The sequence below is a fragment of the Monopterus albus genome, unplaced genomic scaffold (genome assembly GCF_001952655.1).
Source record: "Monopterus albus unplaced genomic scaffold, M_albus_1.0 scaffold34.1, whole genome shotgun sequence".
In the NCBI taxonomy this organism is placed as follows: domain Eukaryota; kingdom Metazoa; phylum Chordata; class Actinopteri; order Synbranchiformes; family Synbranchidae; genus Monopterus; species Monopterus albus.
The window spans coordinates 1,480,122-1,505,998 of NW_018127914.1; the positions used below are offsets into that span (position 1 = coordinate 1,480,122).

The 25,877-nt window shown below is 38.7% G+C and overlaps 1 protein-coding gene across 1 annotated transcript in view; it reads right to left on the reverse strand.

Annotated features, from left to right (window-relative positions):
- Positions 1-25,877, reverse strand: part of LOC109958800 (CUB and sushi domain-containing protein 3-like) — a 314,581-nt gene that overhangs the window by 179,371 nt on the left and 109,333 nt on the right. Inside the window, exon 4 of the mRNA XM_020597718.1 lies at positions 14,749-14,946. Within this exon, the coding sequence (XP_020453374.1) occupies positions 14,749-14,946 (198 nt within the window). The remainder of the gene's footprint in view (positions 1-14,748; positions 14,947-25,877) is intronic.

Sequence of the window (25,877 nt, forward strand, 5' to 3'; positions counted from 1 at the left end):
GCAAGGTTACTGCCATCAACTAACAGGTGTTATGGGCAAGCACGTTTATTGATGATAGCATGAGCTGCTGATGATGGTGGCATTGTGATCTGCCTCAGGTTGACTGTTCCTGTAGTTGATGCTAACATATTTATCAAAAAAGCTGTGTGATGGCGAAATGCCATAGCTTTAACAGCATTGTCCTGTCAGACATATAGAGTGATGTATCATTTATTTCTTTAGGCCAACCCAGAAGTCAGCATCACCGTGGTTTCCTCAACTACAAGCCAATGGGATTTTTCCATAGGCTTTTGGATTGCTGCGGAGAAAGGAAGCCCTTTCTTTCACGGCAGCATTTTGAGACGGTAATACATGCATTTATTACGTCTCATGTGGATTATTGTAATGCACTATATTTTGGGCTCAGGCAGGTCACCCTTGCCCGCCTCCAGGGAGTCCAAAATGCTGCTGCTCGTCTATTGGTTGGAGGACGTAAAAGTGACCATATCACACCCATTTTGGCTTCCCTGCATTGGCTGCCGGTGTGTTTTTGAATCCATTTTAAGATTCTTTTATTTGTTTTTAAGTCTCTTAATGGTTTGCCCCCCCTTTATCTTACAGAATTGCTACATCCCTATAGCCCCTCCTGGTGCCTCAGATCGGTTGACCAGCTGCTCTTGGAGGTACCAAGGGCTAGGCGGAGATCTAGGGGGGACAGAGCTTTTTCTGTGGGGGCGCCTAAGTTGTGGAATGCATTGCCCCTTTTTATTAGACAGGCCCCCTCATTGTCCGCTTTTAAAACATATTTGAAGACTCATCTGTACTGTCTGGTGTTTGAACCAGTATGATCCTGTGTCTTGTTGAGCTTGTGATTTATGATGGGGGGTTGTTTTAAGTATGATGTTTTTGTTTTGCTGTTTATGTTGTTTTTTAAAGGGTGTTGTGGATATTGTGCTAAGCACTTTGGTCAGCTTCAGCTGTGTTAAATGTGCTATATAAATAAAGTTGATGATGATTTGACAAACAACGGTGTATGAAACTTATATGTTCCGTTCAGCAAGATAGTCTTCACGAATCAACATCACTTTTATGATTTTAAAGTCCAAATATGATTACCAGACGTAAAAAGCCATTGTTAGGCTACGTATAAACAAACTACACTACAGCCCCATGACTTCAGCTTCCAACTTGTAATTTGATTTTGCATGCTTACCTCTTCTACAAAATCCTTTTCTCTTAGCATGACCTAAAATACCTGTTGGCTGTGTCATAACTTAAACTTAAAACTTACAAGTGGTGTAACATATTTTATTTCAGAACAAAACGTGAAAATGTATTAGCCTTGTGTTAACCACAGACCTTATTTAATATGGCTACCCAAAAACGCATTTGAAAAACCATTAACTTCAGTTTGAGGGAACCGGAAGTGAAAAAATGCCAACAGTTCTGGGTTTTAGGACTCACTACTATGGCACTCCATTGCATACTGTAATTGTCTGGCCAAGGTTTCACACTGTGTTTTTCACAGTGAAGACAGGCATTTTCTTCCATGTAGGATTGTATTCAGGAGGTGAATAGCTCAGACTAGGTATTGTCACTGAAAAACAGAGGAGAGCGGGCTGCCACACAAAGACACACTAACACAGAAGTACAGGAACACCCAGACTTGCTACTTGGAATTTGACCAAAATCCTTCTTTGACAGCTATATTTATTTTTGGCAAATTTCATACTGAAGTTGGTTCAGATGTGCGGTTTTGAATAAATGTAGCCATGGCTCCTTCTTAACTCATTTTCCAACACATATCGAACGGTAAGTAGGAGCTGTTAATTAATCTCTCTTTGATACAAGAGTCTGTGGCACTGTAATGCATTACTGAACCTTATAAGGTGTTTCTGTTATAATGTCCAGTTTAAGCAAGACCATTGACTTAAGGTATAAATCAAAATAATAAATGGCAGCAGGTATTGCACTCAGGTTAACTTATATTGTTGCAGTTGGGGGATAGACTTGATCATGCTCATGTTAAATGAACATCAACATGTTAAATGCAGTAATAATTGCATGGAATATTATATCACCTACAGTACAGACAAATGAGCGATGTTGTACCTTTTGACCAATGACATATGTTTCCTCCAGGTGAACGAATGCTTTCACAACTAGACCACACTTGTGTTACTGCTGTAACAGCACTTGTGGTCTCTTACAGCTAAGAAAGTAACCATAAATGTGCTGCTCCAACAACCGCACGCTGATGTGGTATAGGTGTGCAGCACTGATGCTTACATGAGCCAGTACTTGCATCTTTATAAATAAATTAATAGTTTGTATTAATAAATTAATACTCTCTTACTGGAATCTTTTAGGTACCACAGGCTGCGTTGAAGCTGCAGAACTTTATGTTTGTCAAAATTCTCAGTAAGTTTGTGCAGTTAAGCTTCAGTAGGATAAGCCTCTTAACCTGATTTTATTTTTGTTTTCTGTTTTGCTTGGATGAATAAAATCTGATTCAACAAACTCTTGTATCCGAGTGTCTTTGTTTATAAAAATTGTACCTATTTCCATGACACAATTAAGCTTACAAGTGATCAATAAAAAAAGCTATGCGATATTAAAATCTAAAAAAATATTTATACCCATCTCATGAGGCTCATGAAAACAAATCAGTTGCTTCTCTCAATCCGCTCCCTTCAGCGTTTCCTCTGAAATGTGTCTGTAATGTTTTACCTTCTGATTGAATATACACAAAGGAGAACAAGCTGTGGGCAAACTTTAAATTGGCATTTAAATGCCAATGACACCATAAGCTGCATTGCTGTAGAGAGGCATTTTAGACCATTACAACCACAGCCTTAGGGTAATGAAAACTAATCTGCATATGAAGACTTATGCAGTGTTTTACAACAAATATAAACATGGAAAATCACTGAAGACTATAGGCAGTAGGATTTCAAATAAAATAAGTGCTCACATCTGTGTGTGCAAGAGAGCATGGCTAAGAAAAATATATACAACAAAAAGATAAATCAGGGGATGGAAAGTAAGGGAGAGAGTGTGGAAATTGTTAGCAATGCAGAGCACTCGGAGATGAGCTGCAATAGCAAGCTCATGTGTCAGTGTTCACTAACATTTAGACAGCACCCATCAGCATCAATGTATAAGAGGAGAGAAGAGATGCAATATGTGCAGAACGAGGAAGAAGTGAGGGCAAGACAGGAAGGGAAACGAGGGGAGTGAAAAGGAGGAAACGAGAGAGGTAGCAAGAACTGTGCAGGTCTGCAGAGAAGAGATAAGAGTACTTTACGTGTCACTACAAGACTGGTACATCGATCTGAGAAAGAGTGAGACAGAAAGGTGTGGAGAGAGCGAGAGAGAGCATCATTACACTGTTTAGAATATAATTTCAAATGCTGCACTGTTACTATTTCATAAACAAAACAAACATGGTAACTACCTGCCACATAAAAAAGAAAGTTAAGTTGGCAAGCGTTTTCCTGTTTCTGAATTTTAGGGATTCTGGAAGCCAGGAGCTCTAATGTTTAGCCCTAAGTCAACAGTCATGGAAATAAACAGTGTGTTTTAAGCTCAGTCTGTGTTGGGCTTAAATATTTGGTTCACTACACTTCAAATAGAAGCTCTGCTCATTGCTAAAATATGTCACCACTGATCATACAGGGTTAAATATGTTGCATGTAGAAATTCAAAACAAAAACTAGTTCACCAATTAAATCTTAAACTACTGGCAATTTTATAAAAAGATGCATATTTCAAACCTACTATGGATTGAAAGTAACATAAAAGCTATTCTTATATTTATCCTTATCAAAATAAAAAATATATTTTAACAATGTCAGTCAAAAAATAAATAAATAAATAAAAGAAAATCACAAACTATGCCCAGCCCAAGATGGCACACTGATAGTCTTCCAGAACTGAAGAGTAAAGAATACACTCTAGGATTCTAGGATATCAAACCACAGGGATGTATTACAGAATTAAATCCCCTACTGCCTTCCACAAAGACGGATTAGCAGTATGGTATGTGTGTGTGTGTGTGTGTGTGTATGGTAAGAGGCAGGGTCTTAAATTATTAAATGTGTCAAATCTTTTGCACTGGTGGGAACATATGGTCCTGGATTGCCTTACTGTCTACCTGGGCATGTACTGTCTTCGCTGTCTGAGTGTGTGTGTATGTCTCCAGATGCTGGGATCAGCAGAGCCTTACATCCACAGGGATCCATTAGCAAGATAATAATGAGACCATGGAGAAGCTGGAAGAGGTGTTCTGTATGTGTGATAGAAAGGGACAGAGAGAGAGGGACAACGACAACAAACGTGCTTCGTTCGCTCACATACATATCATGAACAAAACCGTTTTTGGCCCCTTTTATCCTACTTAATAATTCGAATGGGTGTTGTCATCAGAGAAGTTAGAGTGCCAGTGTGGATGTTAAAGGTAAAGCACATCTGCTTCTCTGTGACATTTGACACTGTCTGAGTTGTATATATGCCTAAGATGACAGTTTCTCCTCATTATTTTATAATAATAATGGATGCTATTGTAGAATAATTTTAAAAAGGACCAATGTCAAATCACTTGTGTTTTACCAACCATAGATATTCTTTCCAGTTTTCAATAATCCATATGAAACTCACCATACTGAGACCACTGACTGTATAAAATATGAACACCACGACAGCACTGAGAAGTGAAGCCACTGCGATGTGACCGCTCCCTGGTGGCTGGTTGAAGTATAGGTCATAAATCCCACCTACTCCATGTGAGTGGAAGGGACACAGAGAGCTGAAAACTCAAATTACAAATCAGATCAGTTTTTTTCCCAGAGGTCACTTCTGTGGTTCTTGGTAAATAGTATCACACTGATGTGTGTACAAGTGGCAATTTTTCTGGTTAGTTTGTTTTTAATAACAAATAATAGGTTTGAGGCTATTTTTGCTTATTAAAGCATATAAGAAGATAAAGCATATTAGAAAACATGCTCATAAATAAGAATGCCTTATAATAATTAGCTGAACTGGCAGGAATGAGAAGCAGATATGTCACATGTAGAGCAATTTAATTAGCACTGGTGTTAACAGTTTCTGTGCCTGACAAACTTCATCTAGCTAGCACTTTAACAACTGACCTACATACCACACAAACATACAACCACTTTCACTTGTGCTTTTCAACTGCAATCATTTGTTATTGATGCTCAGTGGAAAAGGTCACTACTGACCTGCTGGAAATGTCTTTTCCATCACCATTTCCTGCTTATGGAAAGAAATTACCAGTTTGTTCTTTAAAGTTTCTGAAGTTTCATTTGTTGAAGGAAGGAGATTTCTGGTGCAAAATTGTTCATTTCAGGAGTCTTTAACATCTTTGATTGATCTCACAAAGAAATGTAGAAGCTGTACAAGCCAACAAACATGGACAGACAAATGCACACATACACACACAAGGCGCTTGTGTATTCAGAGGTTCTTTTGTGCCTACAGCTGTGAAATTTCTGAATGACTGAATGATTTGTGATATTTAATGTATTCTGATTTGTGTTGTAACTACATGGATCAAGGGGTACAGCTAGATCAATCCCTAGACTGAACTCCACCATGTCTTTGGACACAAAATATAGACCGATATAATCACATAAACACAGAGCAATCAGACAGTCTGTGCAGCATATTTGAATCAATATGATTGTTCACCTTGAATCTCCTGCACTGCAAAGGGGGTGCACAAGTGTGCGTGCCTCAGGTTGGAAGAAACTACCTTTGTAAACACTGTAATCTCTCAAAGCTCAGCTGAAATAGTTCTACTACCTGGCACATACACAGACACACACTCACACACATAAACAATGAAATAAACAGTATGCCAAGCTGCCATTGTTGTCCCTCTCGCCTTCTCTCTTCATGTGAGGATCTGATGCATGAACTAACATTACATAAACTGAGAAAATGCAGCAGAAAGAGAGCAGAAAGTGCTAAACTACCTATTGCGTTACCTATTGCATTGTTGGAACATATTCTATACAACTCAAGGTTTACTTTATTTCCAATAGCTTTCAAACACATCTCATGGCCTTCCTCAGCGGACGAACTTGCTCAGTATATATAGTAGAATATTTTTGCACTTGTTTACCAACTTTTGGACAAAGCATTAGAACCTTAAAAACTAATTAACCAGGACAACTTCAGGGTTTGTAATAGTAAAAAAAAAAGCTGAATATTAAGCTGGGTTTTCCTTCAATGCAAAGAAAAGGTTGCCCTTGATCGATTCTGGAGACATTTTGTATACGAGTGCCTCATCTCAATGACTGCACTCCTTGGACTCTGTATCAGGCAGCTTTAAGATTCATTACAAATTACGTTAGGTTTAACCCCAATCCTAACCCAAAGTTACCAACAGTGCATAATGTAGTAAACTAGAATCATTCTAAAATGACAGGCACGAGTCCACAATGCACAGTTAGCACACTGCCACACCCTCACTTCTCTATATAAGGAAATATGTTTTACTAGAGGTGTCACATAGAGAAGGCTGTGAAGAGAGAAGCAGAACAGGACAAGACTTGAAGCTGAGGAGGTACTGAGGACGTACTGAGGACGTACTGAGTCAGAGCGGTGTGTGCGAACACTTAGATGTCGTTCCAGAGAATTGCATCACTGCAGCAAAACTTGTGAGGAGTCGTTCGACATTCTCTTCAAACATGTTATGCCGGCCTCTGAAGATGTGCTCTCACTGGAAAGCACAGGCTGCAGTGTCTTCCAGTAGGGCTCAATATGCTATCTTAACACTAGCTTGGAGGCAAATCAGAAAATGTATACATCCTGCAGCCTTTTAATAGGCTGCAAATTAACCCGATGGCTACCAATTGGCTACATATGCACAATTTTATGGCACTACAAATTGGCAGGAAAGTAACTGCTCAGTAGTGCCAAGTCAATAAAAACAATGAAAACCAACCCTGTTCCATTTCACCATGGGCATTCTCCTATACTCATATATATGCTCTCATATTGTAAATGACGAGGATGAAAGAGCATCAATTTTATAGTAGTTAATAATAGGCTACGTTTGCCCAGTGCATTAGTAAATTAACAGTTAAAAACTTTAAATTGAGTTTTATTCAATAATAAAAATTATACATTTGCTGTAATTATACAGTTACAATAATAAAAAGTATACATTTACTGTAATTATACAGTTATAATAATAAAAATTATACATTTACTGTAATTATCCAGTTAATTTTATTACCTGTTAGTTGGTTTTTAATGAATGCAGTGTTAAAAGGTGGGGGTTTACATTTTCTAAGACAGCTGGGCCTTCATATTGTGTAAGTGCACACGGTCTGAGGCAGCTGTAAATTTGTTCACTGACTACAAGCAAGTTTAGGTGAGAAAATATTGATAAATCCCAGATTTGTGCTTACGCACTCTTTGTGAATGAGGCCCAATGTCACCATTTCACCTAGTCAGACTTAGGGGGAAAACACACACACACACACACACACACACACACAATATTTCAAACAGTCATGTACTCTATCAGAAGCAGTCACTCACACTCTGACTCACTCTCTCTCTCTCTCTCTCTCGCTCTCTCTCTCACACACACACACACACACAAATGTGAGTGAATTATCAAAGTTATAGGAAGTTTATGTGGAAGTCACACAACCAAGTTCAGTGGAGTTTAAAGTACTGACTCTGGCAGAATGTTATTGAAAATGAGGAAACATCCTCAGTCAGCTTATACTAAGGAAATACTGTAAATAGTATAATCTAATATCACCTGCTTCACAGCTGGTTTAGGTTTTTTTTTGTGTTTTCAAATGGAAAGGGAAAGCACCGTGTGATGCAGCACCTCCACACTCAAATTCAAAGCGAACACCTGCTCAAGACCATACTGTCAGCAACATCCTTACATAACCAAAGAGGTGACTGACAACACATCCTTGGTTTGACATCCCACTAGCAAAGGCCAAACTTTTTTTTCTTCAAGTGTCAAATTCTTTAACAAGCTTTCATAATGTTGTGTAATTATGTGTCTTTTTTCTTGTGGGAAAAATATTCCATAGTGCCTTAAATATTGTGTGATTCTGTTGACCTTGTTTTATCTGTCGGTTGTCTACATGGGATGCATATAACTGAACCTTTGAGCTGTTTATGCCAATAAAATATCTTTAGGTTTCAAAACTCTGGGTCTACGTTCTGTCTTGTGCTGTTTTTGCTTTGAATTACCCATTTCATTTTGTGTTGTAACAGAACTCTGATGGGGCAGTCTGAGATTTCTCCCCTGTGCTTGTGACGGCCAGCCTGAGGCCTTGGTAAAACTAATCTGTGTCTGCATCACCATCGTACTGTAAACCACATTAAAACGCCCTTACTGCCATAGTAAACAATGATTAAATAAAGAAAAATGAAATTAAACTAGTTATGCCTTTAGAAAAAACCATCACATATAAGAAAAGCCACCGTGCCCATTATGTCAGTTTGAAAGTCCTGTAAAATTCCATACATTATCCACCTGAATTGCTTTATTCCACAGTGAGATCAGGCAGTAAACACTGTGTTCCATTGTGGGATTGACAGAGGGTCTCACTGTCAAAATGACAGCAGTAAGAGAGAAAGTGTGAAGTGTGTGTATGTGTGTGTGTGTGTGTGGGGGGGGGTCTCTGCCCACAAACGGAGTCAAGGACAATGATGTACGATGCCTTATCCAGTGGCTCAGCTGAAGGGTTTAGTGCTTCAAGTTTGAAGTGAAGCAGGGTTAGTGAAGTTACAGTATTGATAGCATTAGTGTAGCTACTTCTAGCTGAAATTGGCATTCGTTTAGAGTTCTAGTCAGGATTTGGTCATGTAGTGACAAGATATTATTACACCTAGCTTGAAATATGAGATTTTATTTTATGGATCTCACAGTTGATGTCACGGCATAGTGAAGATAAGGCCAGATCATCTACTAGTGTCACCTTTTAGCTGTAAGGTACCTTTGTGTAAGGTACATAGCTGCAGTGGTATTCAGTTGGCATCCCTAAAATTAACACTGCGTACTCAAAAAGATCCTAATCCCACTGAGATTTCCTGAATGAATAAATTAAGCTTAAAAAAGTAACTACTGTACTGTACAGGGACGGCCATTAAAATAATAGACTATTTACTACATTGATTTATAGCTTTAGTTACTAGTTACTTCTCAGAACCAGATTAATACAAAAATTACATTATTACATTAACTCCACCTTTTAGCAGCTGCAAGATTAAATATGATGAACTAAATAATGCATCACAAAAATTAATCCAATAATATATACATTAATGTTAAATGTGTCATTCTACTTGCAACAGAGTATTTTTACACTGTGGTATGGCTACTTTTACTTAAGTTAGGGATCTGAGTACTTCTTCCACCACTGGTTTCAAGTAGATGACTTAGTTAATGTATATGTTTACTGTCTATTAATGTCTGTGAAACATCATAAATTACAAGTCCAGTAGATTTTGCTTTGTGTTTTAATGGATGTTAGACTGGCACTGATGAATTGTTAATTACAGTATGTCATTAAAAAAAAAAATCTCTTATTTTACAGTGTGTTGACAACAGACGCAGAAATGCCACGGCTGTCACCTGAATGCTGCTGTGGCTACATACCATACAAGAAGAGCAGTTTAACGGTTACACAAGTAAATAATGTGACATTATTTATGCTGTGACAGTAATAGTGCAATGGTGAAAATAAAATGTCTACATCCCACTCTTTCAGTCTTACTGCTGTCATTTTGCCGACGAGACTGTCAATCCCAGAATGCAGTGTACTGTTTACTCCCTCATGTCATTGTGTAATAGGGCAATTAATGTCTAAGTGAAAAACTGGAAGAGCTTCTTTCTTCGTCTGTCTGTCTTACTTCTTGGCTTTATGTCTTCTGCACCGAGTCCTGTGACTTGAATATGATGCAGTTACAATAATATAGTGTAAATTATATCCATGGTGTCCTATGTACAGATCCAATTAAATTAGCAGTTTTGTTTCTGCACATGTCAGATTAAACATGGCTTAAACTCGTGGCTAAAATACTGAAGCAGAAGAATATTTGACAATGCTGCAAACAGGCAAGACACTGAGATGCTTCTTATTAGTGATGGGCACTATAGATCATGAGGGTGTTTTCATAATAAGTTACTCAGTTTCACTGTATATGGCAGTGACTTTGAAGCATTTTTAATCAAGTTTTTGAAGTTCCCCAGTAGCAGAGGTTGATCTCAAAACGTGCTAGAAATTCCAAAAGCCCTACATACATCTTTTGGAAAAATGAGAAAATTTTGCTGAAGTTATAACATTTTCAAAGCACAGATGCAATCCATCCGACAGTTTGTGCCCACTCACACCTTCAGAATTACAGTGGCTCCACGTTTTGTCACCATAAGGGTTATATCAGGGCACAGGTTGAAGCTAAACACTGCCACAGCACGGCTTTTGTTTAGGACATATTATTGCTGCAACATTATTGCTCACAAGGGGGAAAAAAAATCAAGGGTTGGCTAATCAGGCTGCAGCACAATTAGTACTATGAGCTCAACCAATAATATGCACAGCCCTGTGTACACACAAAAACATGCACCCAAGCAGCAGCAGCAGTAGCAGCAGCAGCCTCAATCTCATTATGCTGACTACACACAAAAAAATAACCAGACACACACACACACACACTCATTTCATTTCCGTTTTTCAGCCAGTCTAATTTCGGGTTTTGTCAGAGCACATTATTACTTTTTCAATTCCAACAATAACCCGCTACTTCCTCTACTTCTAGCTCTTTCCCCTCCCTCTAACCCCACTTTTATTCCTTTTTGTGCTGCCCATCTCGCTCCCTCACCATGTGTGTACTGCTCCCTCTCGTTTTCGCCCTTGTTCTCTTTCTCTCCTCCAAAATGTCTTATTGTGACTTGGAAGACAAAAATCACTTTGGTATAATCATAGTTATTCACAGCATATTAATACACATGTCTATGCACAAACAGGCAGAGAGTTAGCCATTGTTTCTCTTAAACCTCTGCATGTTCAGCTTGAACTCTATTAACAACACAATATTCACTGATGCTCAGTCTCGGTGTATCGTTATCTCGCTGTTTTTCACTCAGACCACCTCCCCACTATACACAGTCATGCACATTACACGCTCACCCAAACCATGAATACTCATAAACAAATACGAATAATGCATATATTTCATATATTACCTTATATGCTTATAATCTGAAGTTCTGCTGTGTAGCTTGTAAATATCACACCAAGGATCAATTGTCTTATGATTATACTGTATTTTATTTTATTAATCTGATTGTGAAAAGTAACAAATGTTATCAAAGAAATGTACTGAAGTTAAAAAAAATACAATATTTGCTGCTAAAATGTAATGAAACCAAAGAAACATGAAGTAGCAGAAAATGAAAATATTCCAGTAAAGCACATATACCTTAAAGGTGTACAGTACAGTAGTTACTTTCCGCCTCTGCATACAGTGACTCAACAGATCTAAGTCCACAATTGTTCCCAAGCACTCAGCAGTTATTAGTCCTATTATTAAAGCCTTCATTTCACACTATAAGATGATGATGAGGTACAACATTTCATTATTGCATGTCCATCAGCCAAGCCACATCTTTAATCAGGCGCAGAAAAATAATTACAACATTATCATCTGAGAACAGTAGAATTTCACCTCAAGTGTAAAACAGACTACATTAGATTGAGGTCTGGGGTTACTGCAATGAACCATGACTTTTCAAACTGCAGACAAGTGAGTACTTGCTCTCAAATCGGTATTAATTGTGGATTCTGAACGTCACTTGTTATCTACATAATTTAGAAAAAACATGCCATATCATATTTAATGTAACAAACTGTAAATTCCTGCAAATAAGATTATTAGCAGTGGGCGTTTATAAGAGAGATCCACTTATAACAACTGCCTCCCAACATTATATCTCTATAAACCATTAGAATCATCAATAGGGAACTTACATGGCATTTTATGTTTCTATTGACAGCAGTATTTTTATATGCTTGTTAGAAAGCAATCTAATTTGCTATGTGATTGCTCAGTGGTGGCAAAGGGCAAACGTATTCCAACATGCAAACATTTAACAATACACCAAATACTGTACATGAAATGGGCACTACAGGCACCTGATCAATGTTTGAACTGAGTGTCTGTGATAGATGAGCACAGACGGAGACGACATCTACCTGGGACAGTGAAGTGAACTAGGATATTCTTGGTGTTAATACCTACTATCCACACTCTGCACCTATACTCTGTTGCTCAATGTCAAAACAAATGTGATCTATTGATTTAACCTAAATCATGCTTTTCTCATAAGGATGAGAAATGGATGTGAATACAAAGTTAAAAGGAGGAGTGGATACTCTGTTCTTTACTAGTTTGTTCATGATAATTTAGGCATGGTGTCTACTGCAGATGCTACTATGGGTGCTCATATCTATTCACATTTATTGTATATATTTGTAAGAACAAAGGGACATGGTTACACACACAAAGAGAGAAAGAACGAGATAGAGGTGACATTTTTGGTGATATTGCTAAAAGCACTGCATTTAACATCATTTGACTGCATGGCGGAATAACTGAAAGAAAGCTATTAGGGCTGTTACGAATGCTACGAGGGGCACCCTACACACACACAAGCTGAAAGTTGCGTGCATGTGTATGTGTGTTTTGTGTGGACACATGCCTTTTCTGACAGAGTGACAGGGACATTACTAATTCACTGCTGACAAGTTGTCATTTCCCCTCTTTCCTCTCTGCCCTCCTCTCACTTCCTCCCTCCTGTATGGCCCAAATTACAGTTCAGTGCACAGTGAGGTATGTTGTGCAACAATTTGACACATTGTTCCATGAACTGATTTTGGTTGGCACTGCTATGCACAAAAAGGCAAGGCCAACTGGGAACATTGCACAAGCACTGTACACACTTTCAGAGGCCCATCAAGTATCGTTAGATTAACAGTGAAGCTAAATTCACATATTTATTTTGTTCTGCATCTTAGTAAAACTGCCACTAGTTTCCGCACATTTCATTTGTGACAGCCTTAACCTCTGCATTCTTGTTTTGTGAGATTCATACAATGTATCCTAAACCACTGACCACCAGTCAGTACCCACTGTATCCAAACTAATCTACTACTACGTAAAGTTCAAGTAAAATCTAATATAGACTCTAATAACAAGTTCCTAGCCTGCACTAGCCTGTTTGCTTGTCAGGTCGGGTTCCTGCTGTTGTTGCTATATCCTTTCCGCTGTCATCACACAGGAATATTGGTGTGAATGCTTCCAGTGTGTGTCCTTGAACCTTGTTGACAGTGTTGTTGACAGTTTATCTGACTACAGCTCATACAGCAGTTTTCCTAAAGTTGATAATATGGTGAGACATACACTTTGTGTTTCCAGTGAGCAAGTAAGAAAGTAATTGTCTTTCTTTGTAGCTACTGGTGTCTTTGCTTTGATTTATCGCTTGTGGTTGCATCACTAAGGAGTGTACATCCAAAGCTAAGTTCTATACTGTGAATCTGTCTCCTCTCTCCTGGGAGCATGGAGATGTTTGCATCCCGTCTACAAGTGCCTTCTCCTGTGTGCGAGGGCACACTGCTCTTTTGGATGACTGACTGTTACCTATCAGATCTACAACTGTCATGCATTCAGGTGGATCAGCAAAGCTCGATTTACAGCAACCAAGCAGCTCATAGCAGATTACTTAGAAAATATAAAATTAAAAATAACGTAATTAGTTCACCTCTACTTTTCTAAGTGTTCTCGGCATGGTCACCCACGACCGTACCGTGGCTAGGAGTATGGTCTTTTAACATTTTTTCAGCTGGATCATTTGATCAAGCTGGCCAATCCCTCCCAGCAAATATCCAATTAAGATAGCCGCAGATAGCATACAATACCATTATGACTGTCTAATCAGGTTGTTAAATGCTTATGTTTATAATGGTGGTGAGTCGAAGAAAACAATAGACATTTTAGAGTTAACAGAAGATTAGCAGAACATTTTAGTTTAGTTTTAATCGAGACCAAGAACATGCATTTTTCTGCTAAAAGAAAATTGAAATGAAATGGTATGGAGATTTGCTAACAGTTACTATATACGGGGAGATGGCGATTGGTACGAGTTCGTACTATATGATGAAAGAGCTCTTTCTCAGCACATGTACTATAGTGTTTATATGTACACACGCCATCTACATCTACCCCAGAAATAACACCATACAGTACACTTCACATATTTGCCTCCCTCACATACACACCTTTGATTATAAAGTTGAGCATACACATACACACATTCTCACACTCACACACAATACACACAAGCATCTCTGGACTGCCTGCTGTGTTTATCACACACACACACACACACACAAATGCATGTGCAGTCTGTCTGTCTTTCTGTCTCCGTCACAAACATATACAGCATATACACATACATTATATGAAGGGTTTTCTCCCATAATTCAAAACATTTTGTTTTGCTTTATGTGGATGTTTGTATTTATAAAAAATGAGGGTCAAGTGTTATTTAAAAAACTACACTGTACTGTGATGTCTGTTTTCACTTTGAGAAATACAGCTCAAATGAGTGGATAGAACATTTTCAATGGTTTTTTTTTTTCATCTTAGAATAAAACTCTTCATATGCAGTTGTGCACATACACATACAGGTTTAGTCGTCCATACCTCGACAAATTGGCGCAGGAAAGTCCCACACAGCAGTGTTGCCGACATTGGTGATACACGTGAGTGTGGCGTGGCCGTCTAAGACATAACCAGGAACACAGCTGTACCGTACATGGTCTCCCACTGCAAAACGACCCCCACCACTTAATACTGCTTTCGGTGGGACACCAGGATTTCCACAAGATGTACTGTGGAGTTCTGCAGAGGAAAAGCGAGAAAAAAAAGAGAAGAGTGTAAGCTTTTTCATTTTCTGTTTTGAATTAATTGTACTAAAATGTTTAACTATGCAGTCTACATGCTGTCTACCATTAATAAAGTATCATAAGCTGTTTTAAAATCTTACCCCAAGTACACATGTAGCCACAATATTAAAGCCAATTGTTCTATATAATACATACTCCGAAGCAATACGGTTGCTAAAACACATTTGGATTGCACTTCCAGTCAAAGCAGACTAAAGTCCTCCTTAGAAAAAGCGAGGGAGGCGATGTGTTTTTTTTTTTTAAATAGTTCATAACATTAGTCCTTCTAGATACATTGTGCCTAAGACATATGCACAAGTATGCATATAAACATTCACTCACACAAGCACACAGGCAGTGGGGGGGGGGTACAAGCCATAAACCAGGAAGTAGATGGGAGAACAGGGACCAACTCTGCTCTTATTGTTTGAACTTGATTGATACAACTATAGAACTGTTCAGACAGATAGGGGTTAGGGGGAGGCAAGAGCAAAGAGAGACAGAATGAGGGGGAGGTACAGAAAATGAGAGACAGAGGATGCCCAACATGACAGATAGAACCATGAAACTACAAAGACAGATGGAGTGAGAGAGAAGAAGGGATAAAGTTAAGGGGGGATCAACAGTCGTAGTGCTCAGTATGATCACAAATGAGAAGTGGAGCTACATTTTCCTTAAAATGCCACCCAAAGAGATGAACAATGTAGAGTCCTTCCCTCCTCAAACTTCTGATTTTTGTACAATCATTTTCAACTATAAAGACAGAGATTAGCAGAAGGGGATTTTTTTTCCACACTAACGGTTTAATTATCATTCACAAGCAGACAGTGACTGGACAAGAACTGCTGTCAGTAAATGGCCCGACGGAGTGACTCTTAAATTGGTTGGCTGTCACACCTTTTCAATTACCCTCCCTCAGCCCCTCTCGATCCTCTGTGTACCTCCACTGCGGCCACAGAGTTGAATACTCAAAGGATTAGGTGGATATTTTCCATTTCTCAGTGGACACACACATAGTCTTGCAGTTTCCTTTAAAGAGCACTTTTTAATATTAGAATCAATCTCGATTGTGATGAGGTTCACTCAAGCAAAGACTGTGGATAATTTCAAAATAGATACAAGTAGAGCTGAAAAAACTTACAACTTTAAATTACTTTTATTGCAGACAAACAACAAACATTCCCTCGTGTGCTTTAATTAGATGATATAAAGTTTCTCATTAAAGTTTTTAGAAATACTCACAGAGAATGTACAGCATTTACGAGAGAGACCCAGCACACAGTCAGAGAAACACACTGTGACGAGATGCACTTCAAAACTAGCAAACATGCACACACATACACACACACAGACACAACCAGGGTCATCCATCACTGTGGCGCCCCCCTATGCTGTATTGTAATTGGCTGTCAGGTTGGCCTAGTGTTGCGACCTGTTGGCCTATCGATTTTGCCAGTCAGTGTGGCCCCACTCAGTGTCAGGATGTTTGTTGTTCATTGTCCTATCAGACACACATTTACACTCACCAACACAGCAAACACACAAAATATAAATCCACATACGGTGGCCTGCCTGTTGGTAGTTCAGGCTACTGAAACCATACACACTAAGGGGGATATTTTGCGGCTGATTTTCTGCTGCTAAACAGTAAAATTGCATGTGTTCATATTTAATGTAATAGGGAGTCGCAGAAGGGTTTTGCATCTGAGAGAAAGGGAAAAAAGCGGCACCACAGGAATTTGCTCTTTTGGTCTCATGCAATATGTATTTTAAGGCATTCCCTTTCAGGGACGCAAAATATGGGAGGAGAGAATGGAAACACCCTCAGCGCCCGATTTACCACCAATGCAGGACAGGGAATTGCAAAAGCAAGTGTAAAATTTGCAGCCCTGCTGTCACTATGGTGCATGTTAATCATCTGATATCTTGTTGGAGTTAAGAACATGTCTGAGGAAGGAGAGGGGGTTTGTAAATTGCTTGCTCACCAGAGGAGAATATGAAGGTTTCAGGTCAAACTGTGCTTCAATTACTGAACAAAATACAAGATGATTTGACTGGCTGAAGACTATGCAATTGCTGTTCCAAAATATGCTTGTTGATTTCTTCAGCCATATTAAAGTTCAGTTGCTGTAAACTTTCTTCCACACTTCTTATCGATCCACACTTTGCACAATAGCCCACAAGCACCAGATTTTAATGTGAATACACCTCTACTTAACACAGCTCTGGCTGTGGTCATTTATCTCACAGGTGCTGGTAAATATGCCACTAAAGTGAAAAACTGTGGTGTCGCAATAATTTGCACATCTGGTGTTAATTTGCAACAGGTTTAGTTAATATTCCCCAAGACTTTCTCTTCTTGGCTACTCTGTTTTTGATCAGTGCCTTCTATCATTTTATCATTTCTATCTGCTCTGCTTCACTTTTTACTCATTTTAGTCTATTTTATCTTTATTGTATTCATTTGTTTTGCCTTTGTTACCCCATACTTTAATTCCAATGTCTCTTGTTTTTTAAATGTCCACCCTCAGAGCCTGAGCAGACCCAATGCCTTTCAGTGCGGAGTCTGCATGTTCTCCCTGTGCCTGCGTGGGTTCTCTCCAGGTACACCAGCTTCCTCCCACAGTCCAAGGACATGCAGCTTAGGTTGATTAGCAACTCTGAATTGCCACTAGGAGTGAGTGTGAGCATGTGTGGTTGTTTATCTACATGTCAGCCCTATAATAGGTGGGCGACCTGTCCAGGGTGTACCCTGGGGGAGGGGAGTGGCTGGTGTTGTAGAGCCCAGAGACTAATTTAGTTTTTACATTGATGTTTTATATAAAACATAATGCAAAATAACAATGATCTGGAAATTATTAGGTTTAATATAATTACATAGAAAAATGTAAGTAATATATTTGCACACATTGGTCAAAACATTACTAAATTACAAAGGCCAGAAGTGGCACTAAATGAAAAGCAGACTTGGGAGCCGAGAAGAAGCCGGAATTCCAATCACTACTTGCCTCGCCTTCTCTGTCTCTGCTGTTTCACACATACCACTACATACAGTACACCACCCCTACTGTGTATCAGTTAATTCTTCCTTTCTTTCTCTGTCTAGTTTATTATGAGCATCAAATAGTTTCATTACACTTGTTTATTCAATAGCCAGCGGCTACACCTCACGCCTTTCCTTGGTTTACTGCTGCCTGCCCTCCTTCTCACCCTCACTTCTTCCTCCTCACCCTTCTTTCTCTTTATCTATCATCTCTTCCTCTCTTTCCGTATCACTGTCTCCGCTCCCCAGTTTACCATAACCATGATTTCAGTCTCAGTTGCTTCATTACAAGCTGCTGCTTTTATGGGCCATCTGTAGAACTATCTGCATTTGTCACACACAGGCATACAGCGGTACACAAAGGCCTCTTGTACATGCAGAGCAGAAACCGGCATAAAGCTACTCTTTTTGCCACACACATGCAAAACCATTTACCTGTTTTTTATTTCTCCCTAGATAAGCAATTACAGCTGAGTCTAGGTACGGGGATCACAGGACAGAGCGGAAAGAAGTGAGATGGGACAAAAGAACTGCAAAGTGGGTAACAAGCAGGAGCGGTAGAAAAAAAGAGAAAATCCTGCCATGCTTTAAGAGTTTTTAGTGAGACAGATGACACTGCAGACTGGCAGATTGGAGAGGACAGTGAGAGACAGAAATAAGAAAGAGGCAGAAATAGAGAGGGATGATTCAATAAATTCAGAGCTTTTACACCTCTGTCAGCAGTAACTTCTATCAAAGATTAGCCAAGTTTGATACCAGAAGAGAATTTATGCGAAATCTTCGAAAATAAAGAATAGAATTCAGTACAAGAAACCCTGTACATAGGTTTTTATTAGCTACATCTGAAGAATGACTTTCAGAATTCTTTTCATGACATTTCCCACAAAAGATATAAGATTTAAAAGAACTGTGACAGAACAGACGAATGAGTCGTGAGATCTGTAACAGATGTGTGTTCTGGGGCACTTGGATCTATAAAAGGTTTCACTGGCTTTCAATGTATGACTCAGTTGCCAGTCGGTCTGATTTCTTCAACTCTTTGACCAGCTCTTTTTTATAAACTTGTGAAGACCTTGTGTTATAAAAGCTCTTTAGTCCGTTAAGTTAATGAAATATTATGACCCAAGTTGTATGTATGTCATTTCTGTGGTCCGGTGGCCTCTCCCTGACAATACCAGAAGCAAAAATTCAGACTGAGCTTCACAACGACATCTGTCCATTTACAATATAATTACAGTTTTGATCCAAGATTATTTTTTCTGATACAGCTTAGCAAAGCATGAGTCACAGGTCACTAACATTATCACCTGAAATAGAAGATTTTGGAGCAGCTGGAGTTAAAGTGGAGTTGAATATGAGCAGGTGAAGAAAAACTGATTTAAATAACTTTACCTTGGTATTATCACAACTAACAGTGAAAAAGGGGATGAATAAAACAAACAAACAAAAAAAAAAAGAATCACGCTAACGCTAATCTAAAACATCTCAAAAACGGCAAATGAAAGTGATTCTTTGGAAAAAAGAAATGATTAACTTGATGCTCTATTTTAAGCTGTTGGCTAGTCAAATTACAAGACATACTGTATGAACAGCTAATAATCAGTTAAACATTTATACAGTAAAAACACAAATATAGTAGGTAGCACTAAGAGGCCAGCATAACCAGTAAAATGCAGTATTCTTCTTGCCAAAAAGTGATTAAGTTTAATCTTTTGATACTAAAAGGGGTTTCATGCTATTTCACTCTTGTGGGTTATTTTTGAAATATTATCAACCATCCAGTACTGTTGTACCAATTTAAGTACCTCTAATGGGCCAGTATATCCAATAAAATGCAGTACTTTCCTTGCCAAAAGTCATTAAAGGTAGTATTTTGATGCTGAAAGGGATTTTCTGCCTCATATTACGTTTACAGTATATCACTCTTGTGGGTTATTATTTAAAGATTATCAACCATCCATTACCCTTTGTACCAGTTTAGGTACCTCTTGTGGGTCAGTATAACCAGTAAAACACAGTACTGTTCTTGTCAAAAGGTGATTAAAGCCAATATTTTGATACTGAGAAGGGTTTTCTTCCTCACAATATCGTACTTTTATTTCAGACAATCCTGGCCGGCAATTGGGCGAAGGCGGGATACACCCTGGACAGGTCGCCAATCCATCGCAGGGCTAACACACAGACGAACAACCACACACACGCACACACACACACACTCCTATGGGCAATTTAGAGACGCCAATCAACCTAAGCTGCATGTCTTTGGACTGTGGGAAGAAGCCGGAGTACCCGGAGAGAACCCACGCAAACATTTGCATGAGAAAATTATTGAAATGTTTGAAAACAATGTTTCTCAAAGAAAGATAGGACGGGATTTGCATGTGTCAGCCTCTACGGTGCATAACATAATTAAAAGATTCAAGGAGTCTGGAGGGATTTCAGTGCGTAAAGGGCGCAAACCTAAGCTGGATGACCGCGCTCTCCGATCCCTCAGACGGCACTGTGTCAAGAATCATTACTTTTTTGGATTGTGTTGCAGGAATCAGAATTGGAGTGTTTATACTGAACACAGAATAAAACTGATGAGGTATCACATCAAATAATGTGCTGCTGTGTTGTTTCAGTGTAATACAGGAGACAGATGATTCACAAAACACTACTTTCAGATTTATTTTTGATTGTTTTTCTGATTTGAGGTTGTATATTACTTAGCATTGACATGCTGCAGTGTTACAGTAAATGCAAAAGCAAGGCAAGCATGGGTGTATAGATATGACTACAATACCCATCAAACCATTTGCTTTCCAGCATGTGTGCAGTACATTATACTTTCAAAATTTATATCGAGAAACTCATAGAAACTTAGAGGTTAATATGCAGTTGTAGAAACAAAATTATTTTGGCTGAAAAATACGGATTTGTTTGTGCCCAACTGTAATATATTGGTGTATTTGTAATACTGTGCCTGGAATTAGGCGATTTCCTCAAATTTTATTTTTAATACAGCTCAGCAATAATGCATAGGGTAATATTGAAATATTCTACAGGGCTGTGTTTTTTAAATTTAAAATATTCATGCTAAGATGAGATAACCATTCACTTCTATTTGGAAACTGTGACAAAATCTTCTACAAAGGCATTAACAGCATAAAATGTAAAATGTCACTGAAAATAACATTATTAAAGATAATGCCAAGCAAATGCTGAGAAAAAAAAAATCCTGCTGAGAAGGAATAGGTGATGTGGTGCATACACATTATTTAATGACCAGAGAATCATATTTTATACAACAGCAGTATTTCTGTAAACATCTGGCCATATTCCACCTCTGCTGATTACAGCGGGAAAAGCATTTAGGGTGGCTGGCATTACACCGACTTCCATTTCTGCACCAATCATTCACTTGATTTATGATTACATGACCACTTAACGCTCAAAGTTCCAAAATGCTCTGCCACAACTTCCCATTTTGGTAAAGCTGACAAGGTGATGACATTGGCATAATCTGCCTGCTTTAATTCATTGCTTGCCTTATTGATTCCTAATGGGCCGAGTCATATATGATTATGATTTGGACATCAACTACTGTATAGCAAATAAGGATTAACCCCAAAGACCTAGAACGTTTTTTATGCTGTTTTACTTTATACTGTACATTTGCTATATAGATGAGATTTATTGTCAACAGTAAACTGTCTAGAGACTCGTGTTCCCAGCTCAGTGAGTGTGGTGTGTGAGCTTGTTGTCTTTTATCATTTCCTATTGGCTTTCTCTAGATATAATGTTATGTATATCCATAACCAATCATTTCAGTTGCTCAACCTTTTGCTAACCACACCTTATCCATATTTTAGATGTCATTCACTGATATTATAAGAATATTAATGAAAAAAGGCATTAACATTCAAAATAGATGTTCAATAATAACATTTAGTCTGGGGTGAAACCAGGTTTGTCTTGTATGACAGGAAAGACATTCACTAATAAACCACATACAGCGTACACGCACACATTTGTGAGCGTCCTTTGAAACTGATTTTGATTGGTAGCTGCTAGGTGATGGTGTAATTATAAGTAATTATGATTAATTATGAAAATATTAATGGAGGGAAAAGAATTAGGCGGCAGCAGAAGTCATGTGTCGGAGAAAGACAAAGAGATGCTGAGTGAGAGTTAAAGTGAGAAAGAAAGAAAACTCCCAGATCCAGGCTTTTCACAGCATTAGATCATCTCGCCGCTGTGAGGATCAGTTAATACCTACACAAATGTGCTGCTAATGATCTTAGCTTCTAGTGGAGATCAAACATTATGGACTCAGAGCAGCAGCTCACTAATGTCTCTCTGGGTTTATTACACTCCACCACACAGACAACCAACCACACACACACACACACACACACACACACACACACAAAACACTCTCCCTAAAGGTAAAAGCAGTCTTAAAAGACTGCCTTAGTGGTATCTTGATGTACTGTACAGTAAGCAGGTGTATATGGATGGTAGCTGACATAAAATTGGCTTATTTGGCAACTGAAAATGAACATTGCTGCTCAGCATGACCCCACATCATTGGGACAGGTGACTGTCAAACTGGCTTTGAAATTCCCAGAAAATATTGGTATTAAAGGCACAGTATGAATGTAAATATATTTGTATAATATATGTTAAATCTTATTTCTCTTAGATTCCAATGTTTAGGCTGAACTTGATTCCTTATACTCCGGCTGCGTTTTATAATACTGGTCAGCTCAGTGTCTGCTATACACAATTTTATGGACCATTATGAATGCAAGATTATGCTATCAATAGAACTAATTATAAGCCCTTTCCCTGCGCATGTGCACATTCTAGTGCCTGCGTGTGTGTATGCATATCACTGCATGCATGTACAGAATGATAAATATCTATGTGTGTTATTATGTTTTTACCTGTGTGTGTCTGTCTGGGTGTAGCTTCTCAATGTGATGTTCAGTGTTTATCCTGGTTCAATAAACCATATTCCCCCTAAAGAGATCCTGCCAAATGTCATCACCACACACATAAACACAAAGAGAAAAAATACAACAAAACAAAAACATACAACATACCCCTCTTCTTCCTAGTTGCTCTGTATTTACAGGCTGTGGACATCAGGACTGGGGTAGTTTGTTTGCTTAGGCCTTTTTTGTATATCCTGCTACACTACATAGGTGGACGCAATACTGATCTGCCCAGTGTGCAAAGGTAAGCCTGTGTATGCTTTTAAAAGTCAGTACACCATTAAGCGCTGCCCTGCCATTACTCCTTATATCAAGGGGCCGTTCTGATTTAAGTCAGGGTTCTGATCTCCCTTCCCCTCTCTCTAACTGACCTGTCTCGTCCGCCTTATACATCCATCTCTCCCTTCCAGCCTCCTTCTCTTTCTCCTTCTCTTATCGCTTCTTACAGCCACCCCTCTGCTCACTATTAATTAAAACTCTGTGCATGTGTGTGTGTGTGTGTGTGTGTGTGCGTGCGTGCATCAGGTTTCAGTATTAATTAAAGGTGTGAATGCTAATTGGTTAGATCAATAACGGGTCGTTAGGTCTCAGGGGCCAACAGCCAATAAGAAATCATTATGTGTCTGACATCACTGTCACTCTGCTAAAGCTGCACACACTGAAGCACATACACACATACATACACACCTGCACTAACACACATATTTTGCAGCTACACTCACACTACTGTCATCTGGAGAGACAGGCTGGCCTCAAAAGGTTGTAAGAGAGATAGAGAGAGAGAGTTTGGAAGCAGAGGAGGTTAGAAAGACCGGAGAAACAGATAGAAAGTTACTGTATGTCCCTAAAATTAAATCAATATCTATTAAGGAAAGCAAGAGACAGGGAGAAAGGTTTTCAAAAAGAATCAGAGGCCATAGCTGTCATTGAACAGAACTGAGTAAATGAGTGTGTCCTCTCAGAAGGCCCTTTTGTGCAGATCAATACCACAGCACTCACTCCTCTACCACACACACATATTCTCTTTTTAAATCTCCGCTTTTGTCTTTCAATCTATCTTCTCTCGTTTGTCTAAGGGTTCTAACTACCAGCCACTGTCAATACCATATTCAGTCAGATAGATGACGAACAAAACTTTGACCTCAACTTCAGTTTGGCTATTATTAGAGAAGTGGAGAGAAAAGATGAGAAGAGAAGAAGAGAAGAGGTCTAGTGCCAAAGGAATCTTAGCGAAATGGAGTGCTAAACTGATCATTTTAAACACACCCAAACACTGATGCATCTCCACCACAACTGCTGTTAACGCTGTGGAATGCTGGACCTGGCATTTAGCGAAGAACACTCTGTCCCTAGGGGTCACTAGTGAGGCTTTCTGTGTGGCCACTTGCCTGTATCTCAAATACCTTCAGACAGACCTTTCACTTCTCTTTAAACAAATTGACACCAGGTGAGCAGACAGAAATGGAGGACTATGCAAGGTTAATGCTATCAAGTAGCTCATGTACAGATTATTATCTGTAGAGATGCTCATGTGTCTCCAGTGCCTGACAACTTCAGCCATACAATGGCACATGTTGTACATATTTAATAAAAGTGCACAAACTGAGTTTGTCTTTGAGTTTGTGTGTGTGTGAGTCATCACTCTGTACTGATAAGATCAGTGTGTTGCTTGGTTGCGCTGTCAAGGTGAGCTAGCTAACTAGCTCAGTGGGCGTATGTGCCAGCTTGTACTGTATGTGATATCTAATAGCTGTGGTTACTGTAGCATGACTTATTAAATGTAACATCACTAGATCTCTTGGAAAACTGATTGACAGATACTGCGTGTGCACACAAACACCCACACACACACACACACACACACACACATTCTTTTTCAAATTTAAAGCTCACTTTAATTATGAAACTGACAAACCAACCCAGACACAGCTGAGTATTAATCCTACATATAAAGGCTGGGATTATATAGCCTCTGAAAAGCAAACAGAATATACTGTAAAGCAAGGAACAGAAATACTGCATTACCTCATTTTGCAACAAAATAAAGTTTATAGAATGAAAAAAAGCCACCAACGGGCACCAGAAGATACACAGCTGGCTTGTTTTCTCATTAATGCAACATCCAATTATGACAGCTGAGGAAAATCAACACCTAAATCAATAGGTTTTACGTTTGCACTAAGGTTCAACTAGGAAAAGGATCCAAGAACCACATCCCTTGTCTTTGAGACAAGCTGCTGTTTTAGATGAATGTTTATAAAGTCCTGATCTCAAAGCTGCTGAATTTAAGGCTTAAACTTGGCTTTCAAAATTATTCTTGCTTAAGTGATATCAAAATATACAGTATGGTGACAGCCTTTATGCTGAATTACACTTCCAAGACATAAGCAGATGGCCTATGTCCGATTTCAATTCTTTCAACTCTTTTCCATTGCGTCCCTTTTAATCTCTTCTTCTTTCATCTCTATCCTCGTTCTCATCTCCTCCTCTGTCACCAGTCTTTGTACCATTAGTGTGGTACAGTCTAACATCAATCATAAACCAACAAGTGCTCCCTCTGAACAAAGCTAACACATTTTACTCGCAGCACATGATGGCATTGTGTTTGTGTATTTGTGGGTGTGCGGTCACTGGGGAATCAATTTGTAAAGAAGTTATTCTTTTCATCACAAGACAAAACTTCAATATTTACAACTATTTGTTGTGACAGACACAGACATCACAAGATGTTGCCTTTCTGCTGCAAAGTAAAGGAGTTATTTTAATGAGATTTCCTTGTTTTTGTTCCACGAATAACTAAGTGCATGTGATCAAAATGGTGTTAAGATAATATTTCCCCTGAAGATTTAAAGAAAGGCTTTT